We start from the raw sequence: 24,715 nt of genomic DNA, 5'->3' as shown, positions 1-24,715 counted from the left end.
TCGTTGTGTTCAATCAGCGTATACCCTATTGCTAATCTGTTTCCCCCTCTAAACGCTCCTATTTCCAGCAATCTGCCGCTTGTGTCTTGGCCACTCCCCCGTAGTGGGCATGTGCCATCTTCATTTGAGGCCAACCAACCAACTCATCGCCTTCGTCTGATTCCCAGCAGCGCAGCAAGGCATGAGGGCACAAGGGTAGCGTCACTGAAGTCCCGCATGGTTAGCTTCGCAACCGTCCTTCCATTTGTGAGCAGGCATGCGGCGATGTGCGAGCCCCTTCCAGTTTCCGGCGCGACCTCAGTACCCCGCTCCCGTCCGGCAGGAGTCGGCGGCCAATCCTCGCGCACCTCCGCAGGACACGTCCCGTCCAGTCTCTTGCCTGCGTTACTCTTCCTTCGTGGTGGCCACCGTTGTGGTCACGTCGGCCACCCTCCTGGCGACGCCGGCGCTGCTGCTGAATCGACTCTCGCCGCGGCACCGCTCGTTTCTGGAAGAAGACCTGCGACGCTCTCGGGACCTGGGCGTGCACCCGTGCGACGACTTCTACCAGTGAGCGCGCCTGGTGGCTCCCATTATCTATAACGGGCAAAGAAAACATGGGCCTCAAACGTGTGGTCTTATGCCAATTTCGGAGGTCAAGTTTTGCGATATGTCTCACGCTGTAAACGGCGAGGACAGGAGATAGGTTGACTCTTGTGATCCTGAGTTGTTACTAGAATTTAATATCTTCTAATCTTCCTGTGCATAATTTTCTATCTGTGCTTAGAGATATGGCTCCGAGCCACACATACGCTGCTCAGCTCTCCAGATCTCGAATCTATATGTCACTTATAGGAGACCTACGATGGTTAGAGGGCGCTGCGATTCTTCATTGCGCATCTGAAAATTGTCGTCAGGTGGTTGGTCGCGACAAACAAGGGACCACATACTGAATTATTAGAGGGGCAAGCTTGTCTGCTAGCAATGCTTACCTAGGTGCTCTCGACTGTTAGCTCACGCTCGCCACGTGTGGCCTCTATAGAGCGCCGAACGTCAGGCCTATAAGCGCAGGCAGATGGGGAGGAAAAAACACTACGGATGCGCCTGAAATATGCTTTTTCCTCTCGCTAGGCTGTGTGGTGCGCCGCTGCGATCGGCACGGGGAATTATGTTGCAGGCTGCCTGTAGCTCAGTTTTCTGACGTTTCCCGGAAGGTAGTGCGCACGTAATAACTTCCTGTGTTACTGGTTCGATTCACACATTCGCGCTTCATTTTCACCACGAGGCCTCAGTCCTACACTTTTTTACCAATGCGTGTTGCGGCCTGGTCGATTTTGTTCGACATGTCACACACGCCGTCATGTGCGGTCGTAAGTAATGCTATCCTCTCGATTTCTGAAAAAAAAAAACAGGGGTACACTTCTGCAGTAAATGTCGCTGTAAAAGGAAACCACTTGAGAAAGAAGCAGGGAAGGCTGGGCTTGAATGTTGTCTACCCTTTCGGCACGAAGACTTTGAAATACGACATCTTTGAGGTAAAAATTGTCCTTAAACCTCTTGAAATTATGTCATAAAATTTAACACGACAGCGTTAAAGGCCCCGTTGACCGGAAAGTCCGGTGTCGGCGTCGGCGTTGTGAGCGAAAAATTACGGGCATGACTCTGGCAGGGGGTGCCCAGAGAAGCAACAAAGGAGGTAGGTGGGCCACCGAGGTCACGTGACTTTGCGGCGTCATCACAGCCTGCCCACCGGACAGTGAGCAAACTGCCTACCGTGGCAGGTGGCAGTAAAATAAGTGATTGGCCGCCCGGGAAGAGGGACCAGGGATACACAAGGGCCAACGCTGAGCACCTGCCATCGCAGGGCAGCGACGCATCGCTTAACTGCTGCACCACTGCGCCAGGAAGGGTATGAGGACTCCCAGAGATCTATGAATATAAAGCGGAGAGTGACCTTCTGCACAAATGAGAATTATACACGCTATCGCGTCATACCCGTGAGGTCGAGCCTAAGTGTCCCCCCTCCCCCCCCTTCCCCCAATTTTTGTATTTGTCCTACAAGTTTGTCCTACAAGTTAACAGAAATTTATCATGTTATTATAAATAATAGGAGTGGCAGAGCAAGAAAGGGGCTTTGGGAAACGCCTAGTGTTGGGCAACGGATTGATTTCGGCCACCACGGATTACACGTGACGTGCACCATTACACGACGATATTCGCAAAATTCGCTTCTACTCAAACGCGGCCTCCGAAGCAGGTTCAATCCCATCGCCTCGTCGTGCTCAGTATCAGATTACCGGAGCAACTAACCGGTTGTGGCACTGGATTTGCGGCACTTGTTATGAAAATGCTCAAGCACGTAAATGCTGGGGATGTGTAATGGAAAGGCCATCTTACACTTTGTTAATTAGTTGCGCACACCTCGGTATATGCGCTGCCTTGTTGGTCACACAGCATTTGAATAATTTCTTGCTGCCGCATCGCTCTGCCCGGGTAAACGAGACTAAAGTGTTGTTACGTGGCGGTGAAAACGATGAAAAGAGACGAGTATACTTATGCAGCACTGAAATGAACTATTTGTAGGGGGGCATTGTGCGCAGAAATAATGAAACAACTCTGCGGCTGCGTTAGCAGCAAGCGGGCTCGGCGGCCGTCCAAGAACTGAATCATCGCCGCTCTCGGCCAAGCTAAATTTTAAAGTTCTCTAAGAACCTCCGAGACAAAGCGCCAATAGTAGCCGCAACAACCTAGAACAATGTAGATGCAGTTGCGTGCGCCTGCTATCATCCGGGATAAACCTGGCGCATCTCGCGTCACAAAGAGATAAAGCCGCTGATAAAGATGATGCAGATAAAGAGATAAAGATGATGTAACGCCATCGGGGGTGACCTCATAGTCAAGTTCTCCGATTCAACGAAGAATCTTGGGCCGGCCGAAGTGGCGGTCAAAGGCTATTTACCGAGTCTACGGCGGCGAATGGGTGTCCACACATGCTCATCGAGCTTGTATTCCGTGTTACATCGGCGTCGATTGTAGCGCCGGGCATTTATACACTATACACCGAAAATCTGAGATTATGTCTTCCGCACACTGCATGCACAACCCAGAAATTTGAATAGAAAATCTGCATGTTACCCAGCCGCCACTTTCACTTATGGCCCCCTTAACGGCCAGCTATATAAGTCTGAGGCCATGTCATCCCTTCGGAGTTGTGTGTCTTAGCTGCAGGTGTTGGCAGTGTATTGTAGTGTGTCGCACTTGTTGCGTCATGTTCTTCGGAAAGTGTTGGTTGAAGTCTTGACGGATGACTATTGGTGGAGCGGTCCTTGCAGCGTTACGCTATTATTTTAGTGAAAGTGCACACATCTTGTTCAAATGTTTATTTAAGCTTAGGAAAATGTTACTTTAAAGCTTATCAGTAGCGTTTCACTAACGCTAGAATAAAAGGACACCAAGAACAATGTATTGACTTCTGACCAAGACAAAAAATTAACGCGGTTGTAACATTTCAGGGCTTAACGAGGTTGCGACCTGTGGGATCTTAGTTAAGATCGATGAAAGCAACAGTTAGGTACATAAGCTCCTCACGCAACATTATTGACACGCTTGGTAACCACTGTCTAATAATATAATAATAATTGGTTTTTGGGGAAAGGAAATGGCGCAGTATCTGTCTCAGATATCGTTGGACACCTGAACCACGCCGTATGGGAAGGGATAAAGGAGGGAGTGAAAGAAGAAAGAAGAAGAGGTGCCGTAGTGGAGGGGTTCAGAATAATTTTGACCACCTGTGGATCTTTAACGTACACTGACATCGCACAGCACACGGGCACCTTAGAGTTTTGCCTCCATAAAAACGCAGCCTCCGCGGTCGGGTTTGAACCCGGGAACTCCGGATCAGTAGTCCACCCACTGTCTATGCAAAATTGGAAAATTGAAAATTGGTTTTTGGGGAAAGGAAATGGCGCAGTATCTGTCTCACATCTCGACGGACACTTGAACCACGCCGTAAGGGAAGGCATAAAGGAGGGATTAAAGAAGAAAAAAAGAAAGAAGTGCCGTAGTGGAGGGCTCTCGAATAATTTCGACCACCTGGGGATCTTTAACGTGCACTGACATCGCACAGCACACAGGTGCCTTTGCGCTTCGCCTCCGTCGAAACGCGGCCGCCGCGGTCGGGTTCGAACCCGGGCACTCCGGATCAGTAGCCGAGGGTTCGAACCCGGGTACTCCGGATCAGTAGCCGAGCTAACCACTGATACGCCGCGGCGGGTAAGCACTGTCTATGTCCGATCACAAGCTGTGCCCTGAAAATTGGCAGAGGCACCCAGTTGTATAATTTATTTCAGTTATTTGCGTCTTATCTGGGACAAATTTGGGACGCAGGCATGTCTGCGGAGGTTGGGACGCGAACGTCGGGCGCCTCTACAGGTCGCCGCTGGACAAGTACAGGAGCGCCTTCGACGGCCGCGTCATCAAGAGCCTCATCGTGAGGCCAATCCCTGCGCGTCCGGTGAGGGCGCGAGACAAGGCTTCGGCGATGCTGCTCAAGTGTCTCAGCAGGGTGAGCAAGTCAGTCGAGTTCATCACTTTGCCCTGGTAACCAACCACATGCACCTTTCATCACTGCTGCTAGCCTCGCTGAAATGTTTTTGCGCCTCCAAATTTTATTTACGGTTTGTCATATCCTGAACGCTGCTTTAAATCACATTAACGTTACAATGCAAGCGGAATTTAACTGAAGATGCCATTTTTCTTCGTTAGCTCAGTAATTTACTGTACCCCAACAAATCTCATAAACTATGGTCTCCTCAAGCGGCCTCGCAATGGGCGTATGTTTTTTTTTTCACGTGCAAATTGTTATTATTGTGTTGTTTAATATTTTTAATCGCTGTTTGTAATAAACTGTGGCTAAAATGTTTTTCCTTAATCTCCCTTCTCGTTGCAAACTCCTCTATCATACTGCATAATTTTGTCCGTTGTGCAAATAATTTCTTTATGCACATGGTGTTTCCATATTATAACATCTTCTCCGCATCTATGTAATACCCAGAATGGCAATTACGTAAACAAATTAAAATTGATAAGCAGTATTGAAACAACGATAACAGCACTAAAACTGTAGGACAAAGCAATAAAAGGGAGAGACTAACGTAACGCTCACAACTGGCTTTTTTTTCCGGAAATGCACACTTGAATACCGTTCCGCTGCAAAGCAGCTAGTGTCACAGTTCACCTATGACGTCTCTCCCCACTTGTAGTAAAGGTCGTTTTAGGGGGCGCTGCGTCGCGATCTATTATCAGAGCGTCCTGTAGTTTTCAAGAGTACGCACGAGTGTTGGAACGTTCAGCCAGTTGTCATCGTGTTCTTCCTTGAGGGCCCACTGCAGTGGTTTCAGTGGTTTGCACTGCAATGGCCCACTGCAGTGCAAAGGTCTGTCTTGCACAGGAAACAAAATATCTCAGATGGAGTTATGGCGTACTGCTATAGGCATGTATCGTGCTCCAAGAGCTCTATATCGAGCTCAGTTCATGCTATGGAAGCCTTGCTTACACACGCGTCAGCTGCTTGGTAATATGCTAGGCCTCTATCATTTCCCGCACGAGGTGATTTTTGTGGTAACACAGCGGAACTCTGTTGACCATATAAGGAGTGCATCCACTGGTTTTACAAAGTGTGACCAACTTCGACGAAGCTGAGACTTCCAGCGACTTTTCATGTTCCCACAGGTGTCCACTTTAGACACCAGCCGGCTTTGCACATGTACAAATGGCCACTCGAGAACGGGGTCCGGTATATCACGCCAACCTTGCACTGCGCATACGGTGTGCTGTGACACAAATCTCATACTTCCGTGGTTGCATCATTTTGTCTTGCGTTTAGAAGATGCAGGGATCTTGCTCAGTTTATTTAGAGCAGAAAACAATGCCTTCGCCTCGAATTTTTCCGCTGCCTTTTTCTTCTGTGCAATAGTTTGTGAACATAAGCCATTGCTGTCTGTGTGCTCTTTTTGTGCGCGTGCGATTTTCAGCCCCTTTTTGCTTCTCTGACTTTATTCATTGAAGCTGCCCGCCACCAGATGTACAGGGAATCCAGCTGCTTTGCACCGAGTCCATTGTGCTCTGAAGCTGGGTTTAACCTCATGCCGACCGGATTTCTTGATTGCTGCTCCGAGACCAACCATGACTCTCTTGTTTTTGGCCAGCTTTGTGTCTTTGGACTCAAAACCAAGAAGCGGTTTTTCAGCTCTTGGTGCATGATGAAAAAACAGTTGGATAAGCTGAAACTTGAAATTTAGATCCAGAAACTGCAGATTGTTCTATTTCAGCATTTCTTACGTAAACTTAAGTTCAGGCGCCTTGTTTAAAAACACTCACTATGTTAATCAGAAGTATGGAACACGAGTTGGTAGCACAAGGAATTCCTCCACATACAGTCAGGCCGGAATGGAGCGCGAACAGCGCCTGTGAACGAAAATGTATATAATACCTGTGTAGTTTCAGCTTCGGTTTGGTTTGGTTTGGTTCAGGGGGGTTTAACCTCCCAAAGCGACTGAGGCTATGAGAGACGCCGTAGTGAAGGGCTCCGGGAATTTCGACCACCCGGGGTTCTTTAACGTGCACTGACATCGCACAGTACACGTGCCTCTAGAATTTCGCCTCCATAGAAATTCAACCGCCGCGGCCGGCATCGAACCCGCGTCTTTCGGGCCAGCAGCCGAGCGCCATAACCACTCAGCCACCGCGGCGGCTCTAGTTTCAGCTTCATGTACAACTAGCCTGATGCATGCTTCTTGGGAAAATATGTACGAAAGCCCATGTTCATAACCCGGTTGTAACGAAACATCTCGCTGCAAAGTAGAAAAGTACGGCATTTGCGTGTTCGCGTTTCATTTCGGCCTCAGAGTATTTGGAGTTCCGTGTTGTACTGTCCTTCAGATCTTTTTCGAGGGCCATGTCTACTCTGCTTAAATATATGCTGCTCAGTGCATGGCTGAAGATTGAGCCAATGGAAATAACGGAGCGCCGAATATGCGCGTAACCTCCCCTGGCCCTCAATGTGCTCTGGAGGTAAAGAAGCAGCAGTGCTCTTTCGCGGACAAGCCATCGTCATAGCCTCTCTGATAAACAGCGTCAAATCAGGACTGTGCGAGGAAGGGACATGACGACACGAATGGTGACTTCCAACTGTTTATTTCTTGCTCTTAATGCGCATACACGCACAAGAAGCGTCAGCATTTAACCAGTTAGGAATTACTACCAACTCGTCCAGTAAGCTTCAATTCGCCATCGTTTGCTCTGGCACATTCCTTGAAGCAGTACTTCATTGTCATATGATGCGGCAGCGTGTAATAGGAATCTTCTGTGTAGGTGAGGATACATTCGAGTTGAAGTCCTTTCCTTCCTCTTAGAGCCTTTTTAACGCCTTCAGGTCGAGGTGTTGGAGGAAAGTTACTGCCTGTTGCTTGCACCTCAGTGGGTTGGCTTTTACACCCTTGGAGTACTTAACTGCCGCTGTAGCATTTTCCGCAAACAAATTCTCTGGCACTAATGCAAACTTACCTTCTTTGTCAGTTAACACTACTGGAAGGATGTTGCCTCGTAAATATTCCACTGTCTTTGCCATTGCTGTTCGATTTGCGTGGCCCTACGAACTGTCTATTGCGTCCCCACAACCCACGGTACAGCGCGACCGGTCTACCTCCTTTTTTTGCCGGGAGATGGTTCGCATGAGGGATACTTCCTCTAGTATGCTGAGTCCTGGGCCTTCGGATAACTTCTGTATAAAGGGCAACAGATTGCCATTTTTGCTTAGGCTAGCACCTCCAAAAAAACAGTACATTTCTTTTCTCTTTTCTGTTCTCGTTTTAATGCGACAGCGCTAACGAGCCCGTATCGCAGAAAATCTGGCGTCATCTTCGCGTCGTTGACAATGAGCGGAAAATACGCGAAAAATCCCCAGCGAAGAAGCTTAGGTGGACCGCCTCGGTCGCGTGACCTTGTGGCGCCATCACAACTAGCCCAACAGATTGTGAGCTAACTGCCCACCACGACAGGTGGCAGTTAAATGATTCGTCCCGAGAGCTTGCTCGGGAAGAACAATCTGGGTCGCACAAGCCCCACCACTGGCGGCACCTGCCATCGGAACCAGGGCAGTGACGCATTGCTTAACGTTGCTCCACTGCGCCAGGAATAGTAAGGCAACTCCCAGGGGTCTTTATGAATGTAAACACAAAGTGATCAATCTCGCATAGGTGGGCATTAACCCATTAACGCTATCGTGTCATACCATTAAGGCGGAGCTTAAGTGCCCCCTCCATTTTTTTTTCTGCGGCCGGTAGTGTCAAATTCCGAAAGTATTGAGTAAGTTGGTCCGTCATAGCGCCGCACTGAGGATTTACGCACACTTGACTGTCTTTTCTGCTCCTGTGGCCGCAGTGTATCCAGGGGAGATGCCCCAGAAATCTTGCTTTTATCCTCAACTCGAAAGGCACTCGCTTGCATATCCGCCCGCGGTGTCCAGGAGATGGCTCGAACAACCGCATACTGCATCGATATCGCTGGGACACTGTGAACTTCGTACAGCCCAGGACACTGTCCTGGTTCCGCATGCGCACACACCTAAGAGCGGAATCAACGCTGCAGGGTTTGAAAGATCAAGGTTATGGTAAAGAAAGGATCCCTGTGGGCAAGAAATGAACTGTAGCAACATAGCGTAGAGGGCGAATTAGTAACTAATATTAAAATCAATTAATACTCTTTGTTGACCCACGCCTAATATCAGCGAAATCATACAAAGCCACTTCATGATGCAACATCCTGACAGCGTCGCCACTTTCAGTGAGCACTCGGGCACCATGTCTCGGATGCTGTGCTATGCACAAACCAGCCGTGGCGTATGCTACAAATAGCTCTCTCCCCTGCGAGTATGCTTCTGTCTCTTTAAATTTCCCTCTATTAATTCAATCTTTATCCGCTGCCTTCGCTTCTCGACAGCAGAGGTTCGGGGGCAAGTCCTCACTCATGATGAAAGTAGCGCGGAAGACGATAGGAAGAAGTATGGCACGACACTCGGGTCACACTTTTCCTGTTGTGCTAGTCTTTCGCATTCATGACTTTGATTCAACTCTACCATCTTTCCACCACGTACGGGACGACCGGCAGGTGGTGGTGATGTCAATATACAAGCGTGATTAGCCTTACTGTGGCCTATCGAAAACTTCCCTGCCTGAGGGCGGCCCGCATTCTTATAACGTTTCCCTAATAAACGATATATGTATATACTTACGAGTGACGCAGTGACACTGGAGGTGGCAGGACTTTTAATCACGCCGCTATATAAGCTCAACCACCTCCTAAATCTTTTGCGTCACTAGCCTTGGCGCGCGACCAATGCGAGTGCTTGGGAGTCAGGAAAGATCCTTAATCCTGTCGCCGCTCCAAGACGAAAATATTCCAGAGGCTGACCAGTATTTGTGCTTTTAGTTCTTCTTATCCACCAGACCGTAGGTTTCCTGCATGCCTGGTGTTGACCTGTATGCGATGCCGTTCTGGCCGGCCTTGTCTTACGCACTTAGTAGAATTTTTACATAACATTTTCTGTTTATATGACAGCGGATTACAAACAAGTCACATGTTGTTATATTCCAAAAGGCAATCCATGTCGTTTCCCATGCACTTCTCTCGCACATGTTATCACTGTTTGGCTTGCCGCATAATATACACTGCTAGATTCAAAACTATTTAACATGCTTTCAAAAGGTCTTGAGTAAGGAGACAAGTTTCGCAGCATGAATAAAACGCACACACAAGACAAGGAACAAACAAGACAGGACTGTGCTGCAGCACAGTCCTGTCTTGTTTGTTCTTTGCCTTCTGTGTGCGTTTTATTCATGCTGCGAAACTGTTCTCTATTATGAACTGCAACCAACTAGCCCAAACCACCGTGTTACTTGAGTAAGGGTTACCAACGGAGAGTTGTTTCCGCACTTTCAGGTATAGGCCTGGGATCAGGGCTTGACCCACTACTGTTTATGATGCGTATAAACCACACTGACTGTGATATAACTATCTAATTAGATAGTACGCTGATGACTGTGTCTTGAACGGAGAAATATAACATGATTCCGACTCATTAGACTTCAAAATTGACCTCAGCAGTTTTTGATCTTGGTGTAACATCTGGCTTATGAATTTAAATGTGTCTAAATGTAAGCGTATTCGCTTTACACGAAAGAATGAACTTGAAAATACGCAGTATTATTTAAACAATGAAACTATGTTTAAAGTAAGTGAGGCAAAAAATAATATGTAGGTTTAACTTTTAGCTAAGACTTGTCGCGGAAACGCCATGTAGATAACCTAATCTTGAAGGCTGGCCGCTTTTTAAATTTTATAAAAAGGAAAGTCGTCGCCGAACTTCATCTAGGTTACAAATGTTTGCCCATTGTAGAATACGCCTGCGTCATATTGAACCCGCACAAGCAAGTTCTTGTTAACAAATTGGAAACTATTCAGAATCGAGCCGCATGTTTTGTCTTCCTCAGTCACCCGCTTCAATGTAGCGCCACTGGCATCAAAAATAACTTGGGACGCCCTCTTCTTTCCTCACGTCGGAGATATTTTCGACTCTGTTTTTACGAGTCATGTTTCACACTACACGGAATAAAGAGGCCTGTCTTCTCCCACCTAAATAAATTTCACAGCGGCGATGTCTGCAGGAATAAGCTTAAAGAAATATCAGAGCGCAGCTAGTTTTTGCACGTTTATTTTCTTCCACGCACAATCAGTACATGAAACCAACTTCTCCGCGACGTAGCTGTGGCTGCATCACATCCCGAATTTAGCGCAGCGTTAAATGCTGCCTTTCTTGTATAATACTGATATCGCCAGTCTGGTAGGTCAACTTTTCTGCTAAACGTTCCTTCCCCTTGCCACGTTTCAAATTTTGTATATTACATTTGTGTGCTGTGTTATTATAGTGCATTTTTGTATCGCGAGAACCGTTCTAGGGAGTCGATCCTGAGCCGAGTTTCGCTTTAACCCGACGACACAGCTGGCGGAGACACCCGACCCATAGCCCGGCCCCAGCTAAGAGCTAACTAGGGTGAAGCAGATGGCTGAGCAGACAGAAATGAGAAGCCGATGATGGGGCCAGACTTGGCCCGACGCCAAAACCTTAGCGCAACCTAGCAGAGACGAGCATTTGGTTGAGCACCGTCCCCGCTCCAGCTGTAGTTCTGCTAGTGCTATGGATGGCCGGAGAAGCTCTCCTCCGCCTCCGCGCTCAACACCTTGAAAGCGTCGTCGCCGCAGACAAGTCCCGTGCGCGAAAGCAATAATAGAAAGTTGCAAAATATTCCATGTTTTGCTGTACGTACTTTGCACAGCATGGAGCCTCTGTGTTTAATGTGGTTGCTCTGGGCTTTGTGAGCAGAAAGCTAAGCAGCTCAGCCCAGCGCGCATTAAACTGGCTCTGACCGGAAATTTACGTCTAAAGCAGCAAAGCTTTGCGCTGCCTTTTTTCTTTTTTCAGGTGTTCATTTACGCTGAAATATTGCGCGCATGCTTTTCCTATGTCCTTCTAGAGAGTTCGAATAGTACTATTGCGGGCACTGTTCCTTATATCTTTTTTCTCAGTGCGAGAGCTACGAAAAATATTGTGTTACACCCTCATAGTGAAATGCCCTTGCGGGCAAATGTAGATGCATAGGTAAGTTTAAAAAAAAAAAGCACACTGGCGATTCCTGGTCTGCGGTGAAATACCTTGTTTGGAGACGAAATACAGGAAGCCTTTTGGGTACTGAACAGTGTAAAAAACGCGATGGTTTTAGCTAACGGCGCACAAAACATATCAACTTATCAACTTGTTGCAATGCATTCCTAAATTACTTTAATTGAAGCCACTTCGATGAAGCTCACTTTGCTTCCAGTGTAAGCTAATATTGAATAAAAACCAGCAAATAGAGTTTGCCTTTAGCTGAATGGTTTTCTTAGCTTTTAATTTTAGTGGTTTGCGGCTGAAATAAAAGAAACTGATGGCTCTTCAAAACTTCTTGCAGTGCCCGCCGACATTCGCAAACTTTGAATGGCAACAATGATTTCAACTATTTAACTCCAAACATCGTTGGTGCCACAGGTACGCCGACAAAGCACGTTGAATCTTCGCCAGGTGTTGCTCGAGCTGGGTCTTTCATGGCCCCTGACGTCTGCGGCCACGCGAGCTGCACTCCTACAAACTCTGGTGAAGTCTTCGTTGCACTTTGGCCTACACGTGTTCTGGGCCTTCTACGTCGGTCCTCATCCGTCGCTCCCTCACCGGAGCGCCATCTACACAACCTTGGACGAACGTTGTATCGAGTGGATTCGGGATTTCGAGCTGCTCATAGCCCGCGGAACGCACCACAATTACTTGCGGCGCTGCGCAGAGATTGTGGGAGGCACCGGACAGTCATATTCCGGCATGATCGAGGCCGTAACTGTCGCACATGAAGACATTGCCCAACAGGTTCACCTTTTGTGGGACCCTGCCGCATTACCAGCCTTCCAGAACCTGACTGACCCAGCACTTCGGCGGGCTGTCAATGGCCATCTTCCAGACGACGCTCAATTGTGGCCCGGAGACGAGATTGTTAACATGCAGCCTGAACTTTTCAAGCAGCTCAACGCGACACACCTCAGCCACAGAGATTACATAGAGGGCTTCAAGCTTTTCCTTGGTGCTTACGTGGTTTGGGTTCTGTCGCCGTGGCTCTCACGCTATCTTGCATCGGGCATGCTTGCCGATATCGGCTGGGCTAGCACCGAAGAAGCCTACCGCTACGACAAGTGCCTGGATGCTGTCGAGTTTGTGATGCCCCTTGCAAAATGGAAGATCGAACATGACACGCAGGCTGAGAGGAGCAACAGCTGGCAGCTCATGCGCCTGTCCGCGCTATCGATCAAAGACCTGGATCGCATATACGGTGAAGTGTTCACAAAGCTCTTTGCTGTCGTTGTGGACAGTGTCTCGACAAACGCCTATAATATGACGCTGAGCTGGAGCATGATCGACAAGGTGTACGTCTACGTACGCCTCGACAGCCGCGCGGACTTCTTTGACGGCTACGTAAGCGCCGCCGGCAGAGGCGTGCACGCGTTGAAGAAGTCCATGCGCCGGCCGCTGCCGACCATGCTGCACGCGCCAGGCATTTCCAGCAACGCACTGTACCGTCTCCTGGTGGCTCGAGAGGTCATCGTCCGGAACTTCCGCACGGCGCCGCCGCTTTTCGGCGCGAGCAGTACGCAGGCTGTCCAGGTGGCAGTGGCTGGCACTCTGATCTGCAGGCAGTTGATCGTCCTGGCCCGGTTTATCGTTTTCTACGACGACCGCTTCAAGGTGAGGGCATGCGGCTTTTACCCTATGTTCGTACGCTTTGTTTCTTTTCTCAACGCATCCTCTAATGGGCGAATTTCGTAATTATTGAAATGCTTTGTATTTCCTGTGCTCCGGGTAAGATAATTGGCGCTTTATAATTTCTGCTAACATGAGCGGGTACTTTTTTATGCTGTAGGGCAGTTTGTAAAATTATAATCTTTTTAGTTTTGGGGTACAATGGAAATTTTGATACGGGGTCAAACGCACCAGTGATGAAGTCGACGTGGATTTTTATAAAGCGGGGAAGTTCAAATTAACTTGCCCACCTCGTAAATTGTTAAGACAAATGAAATGGTGGCATGGCAGGGCTATATTGACATTCCCGGAAGCGTTCAGGTGCCGGAAAGTAAGGTTTTTTTAATGCCCCAATACGACACATCGGCTATGAAGGACGCCTTTGTGGAGGGCTCCGAATTGATTTAGACGATCTTGCTGTACTTACATTGCACAGCACACGGGCGCTTTTGCGTACCGCTTCCATGGAAATGTGGCCGCTGCAGCTGGGTTCGATCCCGCGACGTTGGTATCACCAGCCGAGCCCCACAGCCAACTGAGCATGGTGGTCTGACAAGTCACTGGTGTGGCGTCTGTCCTGAATGACAGTGATATGTAGAAATTTAGGGGACAATTTATTACAGTACGCCCTGAAAATGTGGTGGCATTCAAGTTCGAAGTCTGCTCGGCTTGCTTCTCCTCCTCAGTCACTGCTGCTCGCCGTATACGCTGAGCAGCCACCCATCTTCTGCGAAATACTTCTGGGGTCGCCCTCTCCGCGTGCTGGAATTTTCCTCTACGGTAGACACACGCGGCTTTGATTTTGGCTGCATTCCAATCTGATACGCGGAGCTGTCTAGACACGTCAGCACACAACCAAACGCCCCTGCCAATTCATGAAGAGTCCGCCACCACGCTCGGTAATTTCACGTAGTCTAATGACGTCACACGCCTCTTGGACCAACCTGCGCTCGGCCATGTAACGCGGTCGCATGACGTCACCCGCCTAGTCTACCAATCAGCGAATTTTATGACAGAGGACGCCGAACGCCGCCGTGTTTTTTTTTTTCACAGAAGAGGCTTTTAATGCTACCACATTGGTAAATGAATAAATAAATAATAATGGCTTGTCCGAGGGTGTTGCATGCCAAGTTTTCTTTGCGCAGAGCCATCTGCGTAAGACGGAGACGATTGTTTGATCGTTGCATGTTTTGGCAGACATGTTTAAAGGGCGTTGGTGGTCGTGTTTTGCCAAAAGGACATGTATTTATTGACGCAGAAGCTGTAATTCAACCTGATTTCAAAGTGTAAACTCATTCTTGTCTGTCTTTTCCTGTGCCCTCATTCTACCCGGCCACAAGTTTTATATCTTCGAAGCCTAAGACGTCTTTTGCGATTATGCCGCTACACTTGCACTAGCGCCACGGGTAAGCTCCAGTGAGTGCGTTTTGCTTAGTAGCCGTGTGCAATAGCCAGTCATGGTGGTGGAGAGTAGGGGTGTGCACTCACGTCGTGTGTGTGCAGCCGAAAATTTTGATGCTGCGCACTTGACAGAAAGGAAGTACTCTGCGCGTCATGTCACTGTGGTTAGGCATGCAGAAAACACATTGCAGGCGCTAAATGTGTCACATATGCGCGCTATTCGCTTCGCTGAGGAGCAAGTTACTTGATGCCCTGCTGCCCTGTTCCCGTTGTGCGCAGTATAATCCCCCGACTCCGATCCTCCGCTACCTGGAACCACTGTTGAGGATCTTCTCGCACTACGAGGCTGCGATGAACAGCAGCGGCTTCCTGTCTGCCCCGACGAGGCGTGAGCGGCGGGAGCTGATGACTACCGGCATGGCGACGCATATCGCCAGCAACATCCTGCGCCTGCCCGAGGTGCGAGCCACGGCCGACGCAGCGCTCCCGCCAACTCAGCGGGCTTTCCGCAACATCCCCGCTGAGCAGCTGTACTTTCTCATCAGCTGCTTCACCCACTGCGGCGCCACGGGGCGCGAGCTACGCGTGCAGGTAGGTGGAGTTTCAAGCTGTTCCGGGCACCTTTTCGAAACTGTTCGGCGTTCTCTCCGCATTGGTTAGCATCACCTCTGACTGCGTACTTGTTGCACGCAATGGCGAAAAGTTGCAGCCAGGGTTTATCCGTTGCAGCTGTTTATTTTCCTGGGCGGGCATGAATTCGTGTGTGGATGAAAGGGCGGAAAAAGCGCAAGAAGGAACAACCCATCGCTTGGATCGAATGTCAGAAATGTACTCGTTCCCGATTTTCCGGATTCCCCAGTCTCAGGCAAAAAAAAAAAATTCTTGGTCGCTACGGCAGGCACTGTGGTCTCGCATTTAACTTCATCAGCCCATGTCGTGAACTCATACTTTTCTCGAAGTGAGGAAAGAAGGCGCAATTAACCGCACGCTCCGTCAAGTTTGCCGCCTATTTCTTTTTGGCCTCATTCTGTCAATTCTAGCTCGCGCTTTTCATTAGAGGATGAAATACTACTCATTTTTATTAAATGGGCGCCTCTTCGTAGCCGAGGTCGGAGTGGTTACATGACATCTACAGGCAACTCGTAGTTATTAATTAGTTATTAAATGGTTTTTGGGGAAAGGAAATGGCGCAGTATCTGTCTCATATGTCGTTGGACACCTGAACCGCGCCGTAAGGGAAGGAATAAAGGAGGGAGTGAAAGAAGAAAGTAAGAAGAGGTGCCGTAGTGGAGGGCTCCGGAATAATTTCGACCACCTGGGGATCTTTAACGTGCACTGACATCGCACAGCACACGGGTGCCTTAGCGTTTTTCCTCCATAAAAACGCAGCCGCCGCGGTCGGGTTCGAACCCGGGAACTCCGGATCAGTAGTCGAGCGCCCTAACCACTGAACCACCGCGGCGGGTCCGGCAACTCGTGGGAAAAAGATAAATATCACCCAGCACCTCCACCAAATATGTTGCGGGAAAGAATATATTTACAGTTATTTATAAAAACGAATGAACAGCTACGGGCGGCACTCAGAACACAGCCAGAGATGAGTTCTCGTCTTCTTCCTCGTCCACTCGCTCATTGTCGTCGTCGTCGTCTACCCGCTGCAATATAATAAAACTAGCAATAACAGGCACAGAGAAGCCACTGCAGAGCAAAACAGCTCTAAAAAGACGAACGCGTCACATTCACTTTTAAACTGACAAGAGCACATCCTCAGTAACAAACACTAGAAAACCAAACCAAATCAAAGAAAACAAAAGTCCTGCAGTAGCTTACAAGAACTGAGAGCAAATGAAAAGGCATCAGGTGATGACAACTTGGCCAATTCAGAAGATTGCGTCTTCCAATCGGCTATCTTTTTATCAAAAAATGACAGCCTGTACACGTTTGCTCTGCGCACTGGGGCATTACGTCTTCGCATGTGTGGGTCGAGTTTGTCATAGATAAAATGAGACACCTCGGTCATAATATTTAGTCTGAGTGTGTGTCAACACCCAAGTGGCCTAGATGACTGCGCACTTTGACAAGTACAGACGCCACACGTTGACATAACGGGATATATATACGGTTCACAGCAAAAGTGGTTGATGAACATGTAGAGCACACGTAAAAAAAGGAACTACATCACAGAAATTCGCGCAAATCTGTCGGCGTTAGGCAGAATTTCGAGATATAAAACGAATGAGTGAAAAAAAATGGTTTGCACGTTATGATAAAATATATAAAACATGTGAGGAGTTTTTTCGACACCAGCCGAATGTATAAACGAAAATGAGTCATATTTTCTGTAATGTAAAGGTCATCCATAGATGTTACTTTTGCGAAAGCTGTGGGATTGAAAGCTGCAACGGCTAGAAAACCCGCGCACAAATTTATTGTCAAAACGAAACGAGCCAAATGCTGCTGATAAATGGATTGAGATGAGGCAAATCTGCTCGTTAAAGCCTTACATGTCAGCTTAAGTCCCATAGGTCGGATCGTTTGGAGTGTTGTTTCATTTATTCCTAACCCAGAGCTACATTCTCAACGTCTGCGAAAGTTATTAAGAGACCAGTGGAAGACTTGAACCAAGAAGACGACGAAAATGATGAGATGATTAGCCCTGTCACCGATTAACCGCCTGTGTCTTGGCCACTCCCCCGTAGTGGGTATGTGCCAGCAACGTCTGAGGCCTTCTTTCCTTCCTTCAATTAAGCAAGGGTCTCGATCTCCTGCGTGCGTTACGCATTTCCTGTTTCATTTCGCTATTCCTTTTGCTTACTTCTTCCTTCCTCAGCATTCATTTTATTTTCGTCCAGGAAATATTTATCTAAAAACTTTCTGTGCCCCCCAATTCTTGGCCAATCCTCCTATGTGGGCCATTGTATGAGGATCGACGACGATGCGCCTCTACTGCAGTGAAGGTTAAACCGTTTAGTTGGGAAATGACTTCTCAGTTATTTATTGCAAAGCGAAATAGCAGAGGCAGACAGGCAACAATACTAGCCGTTGTCCTGCTGCTTTGCGTCCTGTACGCGTCTACCATTTCGCTACCACTAATGAAACTAAAATGCTTCCGCAAAGAACAATGTATTGTAGGTGCCATACAACCTAGATAGTTTACTTTTTTTCCGTTGCCGAATCGTACGTGTACACTAGAAAATAAGATTTCCACGTCAGTGTTTGTGACAAAAGGTTGCTATTCGCATTTACTTACTTGTGATAGCACACAATAACTGTTCTAAATGTTTTTCTATTTTCATAAACAGATCTTGAAAAAATCCGCACATTGTTTTCTGAACAGAAATGAAGCAAATCGAGTCTTTCGCGGCGAAAAGTAATATCTTATGATCTGAAATTTTGCGAAATTTGCACACTCAATTATTACTAAATTATCTGCGCCTAATTTTTCATTATTGTGGTCTAATGATGCTCTAACTTAAAACATACAATTTAACAGTTTTGATACCGCTATGACATATGCCGATTACTTTCGCGTTTTTCTCGGTTTGCGTTTATGTGGATTTGACTCATTAAAAAAATGACGGATGATTTAGCGCGGTTATGCCATGCGAATTATGCGTGCTGGGGCTTCAGTTTTCACATCGGTTTCTGTTCGAGGTTCGGTCTTCAAGGTCAAGCAGGCTTCAGGCAAAGATCGGCGATATGGGACTTGCTCCGCTTTAAGGGTATGGCGCGATTAATTGGTTGATACCCATATATGCGGAATCGGTCATCCTCTACTTAACATTCGTAGATCTCTGGGAGTCCTTATACCGCTCCTGGTGCAATTGTGCAGCGGTAAAGTGATGCGCCACTGCCCTGCGACAGCAGGTACTGCCACCGGTGGCGCTTAGACCTAGGCTGGTTTTCCCAAGCTACCTCTTGCGACCAATTATTAATTGAAGTTTCAACTTGCCACGGTGTAAAGTTTTTCCACAATCCGGTGGGCAGTTTGCGATGACGTCGCAAGGTCTCGTGACCCAGGTGACCTACCTACTATTTAGTGGGACCACCCAGATGGCAGGTTGTCCAGAACCCGATGGGTACACAGAGGGACCTCACCGTAAAAGGCTAAGCGGATGAGTGGAAGCTGTAGTGCTAACGCATTTAAAATGCTTCGTTTCTCGGTCGCCATGACGTAACTGGTCACAATAAATGAACTGGGCCCAAGTGTGTGAAGAAATTGCCTGTCACGCGCGAGTCGCTATAACAGATTGGCTGGCAGAGAATCATAATAAAAACAACAATAACGGTGAGTGAAAAAGGATGTCCTCGTTCTTTTGTCGGCGTTCAATTTAGCGGTTTGAATCCCACGTGCGGCATGTGGTTGTTTTTTCTGCTTTCTAGTCAATTATGTGTCAGCCTCAAAGTAATTGCGCTACTAATTTCACATTGATCAACACCGAAGATTAAAAACTAAATAATAGAAACATATCTGTATGCTTTCGCTGGTTTCGGAGACTGTCGCTTTCTTAACGGGCCCCTCAATTCCCCACCCTTGTCTGCTCGATGGCTTAACGAGGGCCTCGCTTCTGGCAGCCTTGATGTCATAGGTGACATAACAGGGTTCTCTCACCGCTTCCGTCCTCACCCTTCGATAACGTTCCACTTGGCATTCGCGGTAGCACAGGACGTGCTACGTCCGCCGCTATGGACGAGCGTCGGGCTGGTGAACATTCTTAAGGTTAGGTTTCAGCCGCCGCGCTCTGCTGCTGACACCAAACACCTGGGTTCGATCCCGGTAGTGACAGTTGCATTTCGATAGAGGTGAAATGCTAGTTAATTGGTTTGATCATAGATGGTTGTGGCCAGGTACTACACCAGTGTGGCCAAATCCTGCTCTGGTGAGAGAGTGCGTTGTCGGTTCTGGTCACCGAGATAAGGCCGCACTTCAGGCCTGGTTATGCAATTCCATCGACACGCGGATTTTTTTTTTTTAAACCCGGTGGAGAATTGCGCGGAGACATGGGAGAGGCCTTTGCCCTGCAGTGGGTGTAGTAAGGTTGATGATGATGATGATGATTATGATGATGATGATGATGCTAGAGGCCTGCGTACTGTGTGATGTCAGTGCACGTTAAAGAACCCCAGGTGGTCGAAATTATCCGGAGCCCTCCACTATACAGCGTCCCTCATAGCCTGAGTCGCTTTGGGACGTTAAGCAGTGTAAACTAAACTGAACTAAACTAAGGTTATATCGCAGGGAACTGTAAATATCCCCGAAAGTAGGGTATTGTGCAACCACCGCAGTAGCTTAGTTATTAGAGAAGCGTACGCATAATTCAGAGATAGGGGGTTCGGATCCCACCAGCAACATGCGGTTGTTTTTTCTTCAGTTTTATAATCAGTTATCTTCCAGTCGTAAAATAATTTCATAGCTAATTTCCCATTGGTCAACACCGCAAATTAAAAGTAATAATAGAACCATGCCCCTATGCTTTCCTTGGTTTCAGGAACTACATGTGATTTCTTCCGAAAATTCGCGTTTAAGCATATTCAAAGCGTACTCAAAGTTTACAATTGTCGTCTTATTTGTCCCCCTCAGAGGGCCATCTGCAACGTTGCCATTCCATCCGTGGCGGCCTTCAGAGAGGCGTTCCAGTGTCGGCCACACCATCGCCTGGTGACCAACTTCACTTGGCCGGAAGCAACCAGGACGACGGGTGGCGCCACACTCTAGTTTAACACACTCAGATTTTGATGACGAAGAACTTTACTGGTCAACATGTAATTTTTTAAACTCGCAAGCTTTTCCAAGAGCATTTTACATGACTTAACCCCGTTGCAGGTAAACTGTCGCCGGCAATGCGATGTAAGGTATAGATCTACGGGATCGGCATAACGTTCACACTTGCCTGGTGACAAAACTTTTTACTACGAGCACCTTGTGTGGAATTTCGCTACCGCGCGTTTCTGTACGAACATTGGGGGTTTATGGGGCAGCAGTGCTTCTTTGTGCATCCCAAACGAAGTCTGGCGAAAGGACAGCTTCGCCCGCCGAACTTTTACAACTGTACCGCATGTATCTTTCGGCGGGTACTGTGGTGCAGCTGAAATGTGGGCATATTATGTCGTCCTGCAGTATTTAAAAGTATTGAAATGTGTCAAGGGAGGAGTTCAGTCACTGTGTAAAAATTTTTATAGCGCTAATGTATCCACGATTTTTACATGAGCTCTTAGCGCTCAAACTGTCGTCACAATGCTGCGGATGTGATTATGTGGCCTTTTTGCTAATGGGGTGCCTGTACACTAGCGCTGGACGAAACTCTCGCTTCTAAGGAGAGCGTTTTTGGTGTTGTTCTGGACGGAAGAGACTGATTATCTTCCTGGAGGCAAACATTTCATAATTATTTTTTATTTTGCACTGCTAAATTATCTTCGTTTTGTGGTAGTGCGTCTTCGGATACGTGAGCGCTGCGCTGTTTTCTGGAAGCTCCGAATAATAAATCCTTTTTACTCTCCAGCTCAAGTTTTGTTTGACGCAAAACTGCGGTACAACTAAACAGACTTTTTGAGTTAATCTTTCGGATATATTAACGTGACTGCTGCTATAGCCACTTTCGCTCCAGTGACCAAATTAAGAATTCTTAGGAATTCAGTTACGGCTTTCCGTGTCCTACTGTTGTTCTACGAACTGGCTAAAACAGTCGATAAAATTCAGTTTATTATGCCGCGCTTAATTTCAAGTGCTCGGCTAGTGTATCGTTACCGCAGCACATCTAAATACGTAACCTGGTGTGCGGCTCTACGCTGCTGTTTAGACATAACTACCCCAGCCCTCTAGTGAACCACGATATGCAAGTTTTGCTTGATCTGCGGGCTGGTACTTGGTGAAGAAATTTAGCACACACTACAAGAATATACACCGAAGTTACGCAAATAGCTCCGTATATTCTTGCAGCTAAGTGACGTCCCTGTAATACAGACAGTTCGCGTAAGTGCTTGTTTTGCATAAAGAGAATTTCACTTTACGTGCACTCTGCACTTATAGTTTAGATTGCATGTATAATCCAACACCGCTGACAGGACAAAGTGAAGCACCACGTACTGTGAAAAAATTGAGGGTGGTTTAACTCTGGTTAAACATGGAGTGACGCGATAGCTACAGCTGGCCGAGTGCAACTTCCTCAGTTGAACTTCAAAGTCAGTCTTTCGCCGCTCCGTTTCGCTGGGCGTTCCTTCTTCCATCTTCGTCCTACTTGACACGGCGCATGCGCACAGCTGCTGCAGCTCGGTTTCGTGGACGCGCCGCGCCGCCGGCAGCAGCAGCTGCTCAGCACCACGTGATCAACCACATGACCAGCCACGTGGCCACGCTGAAGGCTCGAAATGCTACCGTAATGTAGCCATCGCTACAAAATTGGGTACAATTCGCTGTTGTGTTTGGCAGCTCTGCTGCTCTAGAAAAATTCTGAGGACACTTTAGGTCCGCCTTAAACGTATGATGCGATAGCGTTAATGGGTTCCTTCAACGGCCTGGGTTCATCTTTGCATATAACTTTGCAGACACGGGCAATCTTCATGATATATATATATATATATATATATATATATATATATATATATATATATATATATATATATATATATATATATATATATATATATATATATATATATATATATATATATATATATATATATATTATACACCAGTTGTCCCAGCTAAATGTAACCATGTTTTCAAAATAAATGAAGTGTCCTGGCTCCAGTGAAACCAACTGAGGGTTGTTGAGAGTCGCGTGGCCTAGTCTGTAGTATTTTTTCGTTCTTCAAAGTTAAATAGTTATGTCTAATTAGAGAACTGTATAATTATTAATTTGCGGGACAAAGTGTCTATGTAAAAGTTGTACATCGTCTCAAAAAACCACTAGAAGCGCAGTTTACATCAAGGTATGATTTACGCAGCTTTATTTATTGGTATTAAAAGAAAGGAAACACTCGCGGTAATACTGTACGTGCTACGTTCGCCGCTATGGACGAAAGCAGCAGATTGGACAGTCTGTAGAGCACCGGGCGCGATATTAAGAGGTCGTGGGTTCGGATCCCACCGGCGGCATGATTGGTTTTCTGCTGCTTTGTAAGTAGTTTTCATGAAGTCAAAGATTAATTTAAGTATTCTCTCACTAATACGCACTATATAAAAAAAGAAACATCCTCCTATGCACCTTGGTTTCGGTGGCTGTTGGCTCCTTCACGTATTCCGGAGCCCTTCACTACGGCGTCTCTCATAGCATCAGGCGCTTTGGGACGTTAAACCCCCATAAACCATAAACCAAGCATACATTGTTTTGACATATTTTTGTATAATTTAGCACAACCAGCTATCCCGCATCAAAAACACTCGTGAACTATATCGTGAAGTCCGCTTCGTCGAGTACACGGGTGCTGTCCTCGTGAGGGATCAGTAGTTAGTTGAGGCGCACCACAAGACGTGGAGATTCGCGCGGGCATGATTGTACATGGAACCGTCCAGACTTTTTGCTGGAGCATGTCAACCCAGCCTCTGAACCCTAAACAGAAAGGAGCAGAAAGGAAGTAAGGTGTCTTGTGGTGTGCTAGAGGACTTCCTTTTTATTCCCACATAGGCGTGCTCCTGGTTAGTGTGCGGGCAACATAACACTGGCGTCCGGTGCCTCCTGGGGGGCATTCTTTGTACGTATTCATGCAAGTCCGTCGTGGTCCACATGGCATGTCTTACGCGGTCGACGGCGTTGAGTGTGTCAGGGAGACCCGCCATTGCGACGTTGAACAGCAGGAGTGAGCGCAGCGGCCCAGTGGCGCGCAGCGCCCATTGAGCTGGATGACTTTCGAGCAGGCGTCGCAGAACTGAGTCGTTTCAATGTGGTTGCGCAGGAAAAAGGCCGATGTGGCTGCACGTCGCTTGCCCGTAATCTGTAGCCGCAAGTTCGTGAAGAATCTCCTCATGCGTAATGTTGTCGAATGCGCCCTTTAGGTCTAGGGCGAGGATTGCACGGACTTGCGCTCGTGCGCAGTTTTTCAGTTGTTCCTACTTCAGTTATTGGAGAATGTCCTGGGAAGTGAGTTTTATAGCGAAACCTTTACTTTCCGCGAACTTGCGATTCCGCCGTGGCGGTGCTCCGAGGAGGCACACGACGTCACAACGGGCACCTCGTCGCGGATATTTCTCTCTCTCGCTCCCTAGTCACTACACATGCGCCACTAGTAGCATCGAGCCACAGGTGTTCCGCCGCTGCGCAGCGCGCGCCTTTCCTCAAAATCCAACTTTCAATTTTCAGTTTTCGCTTTCTTCTTTCCCTCCCTCCTTTATCCCTTCCTTTACGGCGCGGTTCGCGTGTCCACCGAGATATGCGAGACGGTTACTGTACCATTGCCTCTCCTCAAAAACCAAACAAGTTAGCCGACGGCGTTCATAGAGTTCATTGGTGTTAACATTGCAAAGGACCTTCATTTTCACGAAAGGAAAGGCGCACAACCGGTTCTGTGGGTCAGTGGAGACCTCAATCTCGCTTTCATGTACGTGGCGTTGGTGTCCACCTGCAAAAGCCTGCTTTGATTGCGTTCCGTACACTGCAGAGGCATATAATAAACTTATAATAAACTGAACATCTCCAACCAAAAATGTTAACTTTAACCCAACGTTTCGAAGCCGACTCGGCTCATTCATCAGGGGTGACTGAGAGCAGTAGCTAGCTTCTTTTAAATATGGAGGGGAGGGTGGTGAAAAGAACGACAGCTGTGACGCGCAAGCCATCGCCCTCTAGAACATTGTCAACGCCAACGCCAATGAACACAGTGAACGCCGACATCTTTCGCTTTGTATATCATCGCTTTTATGCCTCTTATACCACTTTTATAACCGGTTGACGATCGTTGCATCACCAG

At 47.6% G+C, this 24,715-nt stretch overlaps 1 protein-coding gene across 1 annotated transcript; it reads left to right on the top strand.

Moving 5' to 3' along the window:
• The first annotated feature begins 256 nt into the window (after positions 1 to 256).
• LOC144119505 (uncharacterized) lies at positions 257 to 21,146 on the top strand. The gene is made up of 5 exons (XM_077652096.1): positions 257 to 549; positions 4,366 to 4,543; positions 12,119 to 13,357; positions 15,092 to 15,403; positions 20,394 to 21,146. Exons 1-5 carry the CDS (start codon positions 257 to 259, stop codon positions 20,526 to 20,528), a joined length of 2,157 nt encoding a protein of 718 aa, XP_077508222.1. The 3' UTR covers positions 20,529 to 21,146.
• Positions 21,147 to 24,715: the final 3,569 nt, after the last annotated feature.

This window comes from Amblyomma americanum, chromosome 2 (genome assembly GCF_052857255.1).
Source record: "Amblyomma americanum isolate KBUSLIRL-KWMA chromosome 2, ASM5285725v1, whole genome shotgun sequence".
Taxonomy (NCBI): Eukaryota; Metazoa; Arthropoda; class Arachnida; order Ixodida; family Ixodidae; genus Amblyomma; species Amblyomma americanum.
The sequence above is the reverse complement of the archived record's forward strand: the minus strand, read 5'-3'. Positions and strand labels throughout refer to the sequence as shown.

Coding starts and splice junctions, on each gene's coding strand:
- LOC144119505 (XM_077652096.1), top strand. CDS start 257: ATGCGGCGATGTGCGAGCCCCTTCCAGTTTCCGGCGCGACCTCAGTAC. Junction 550..4,365: donor CCGTGCGACGACTTCTACCA/GTGAGCGCGCCT, acceptor TTTGGGACGCAG/GCATGTCTGCGGAGGTTGGG. Junction 13,358..15,091: donor TCTACGACGACCGCTTCAAG/GTGAGGGCATGC, acceptor CGTTGTGCGCAG/TATAATCCCCCGACTCCGAT.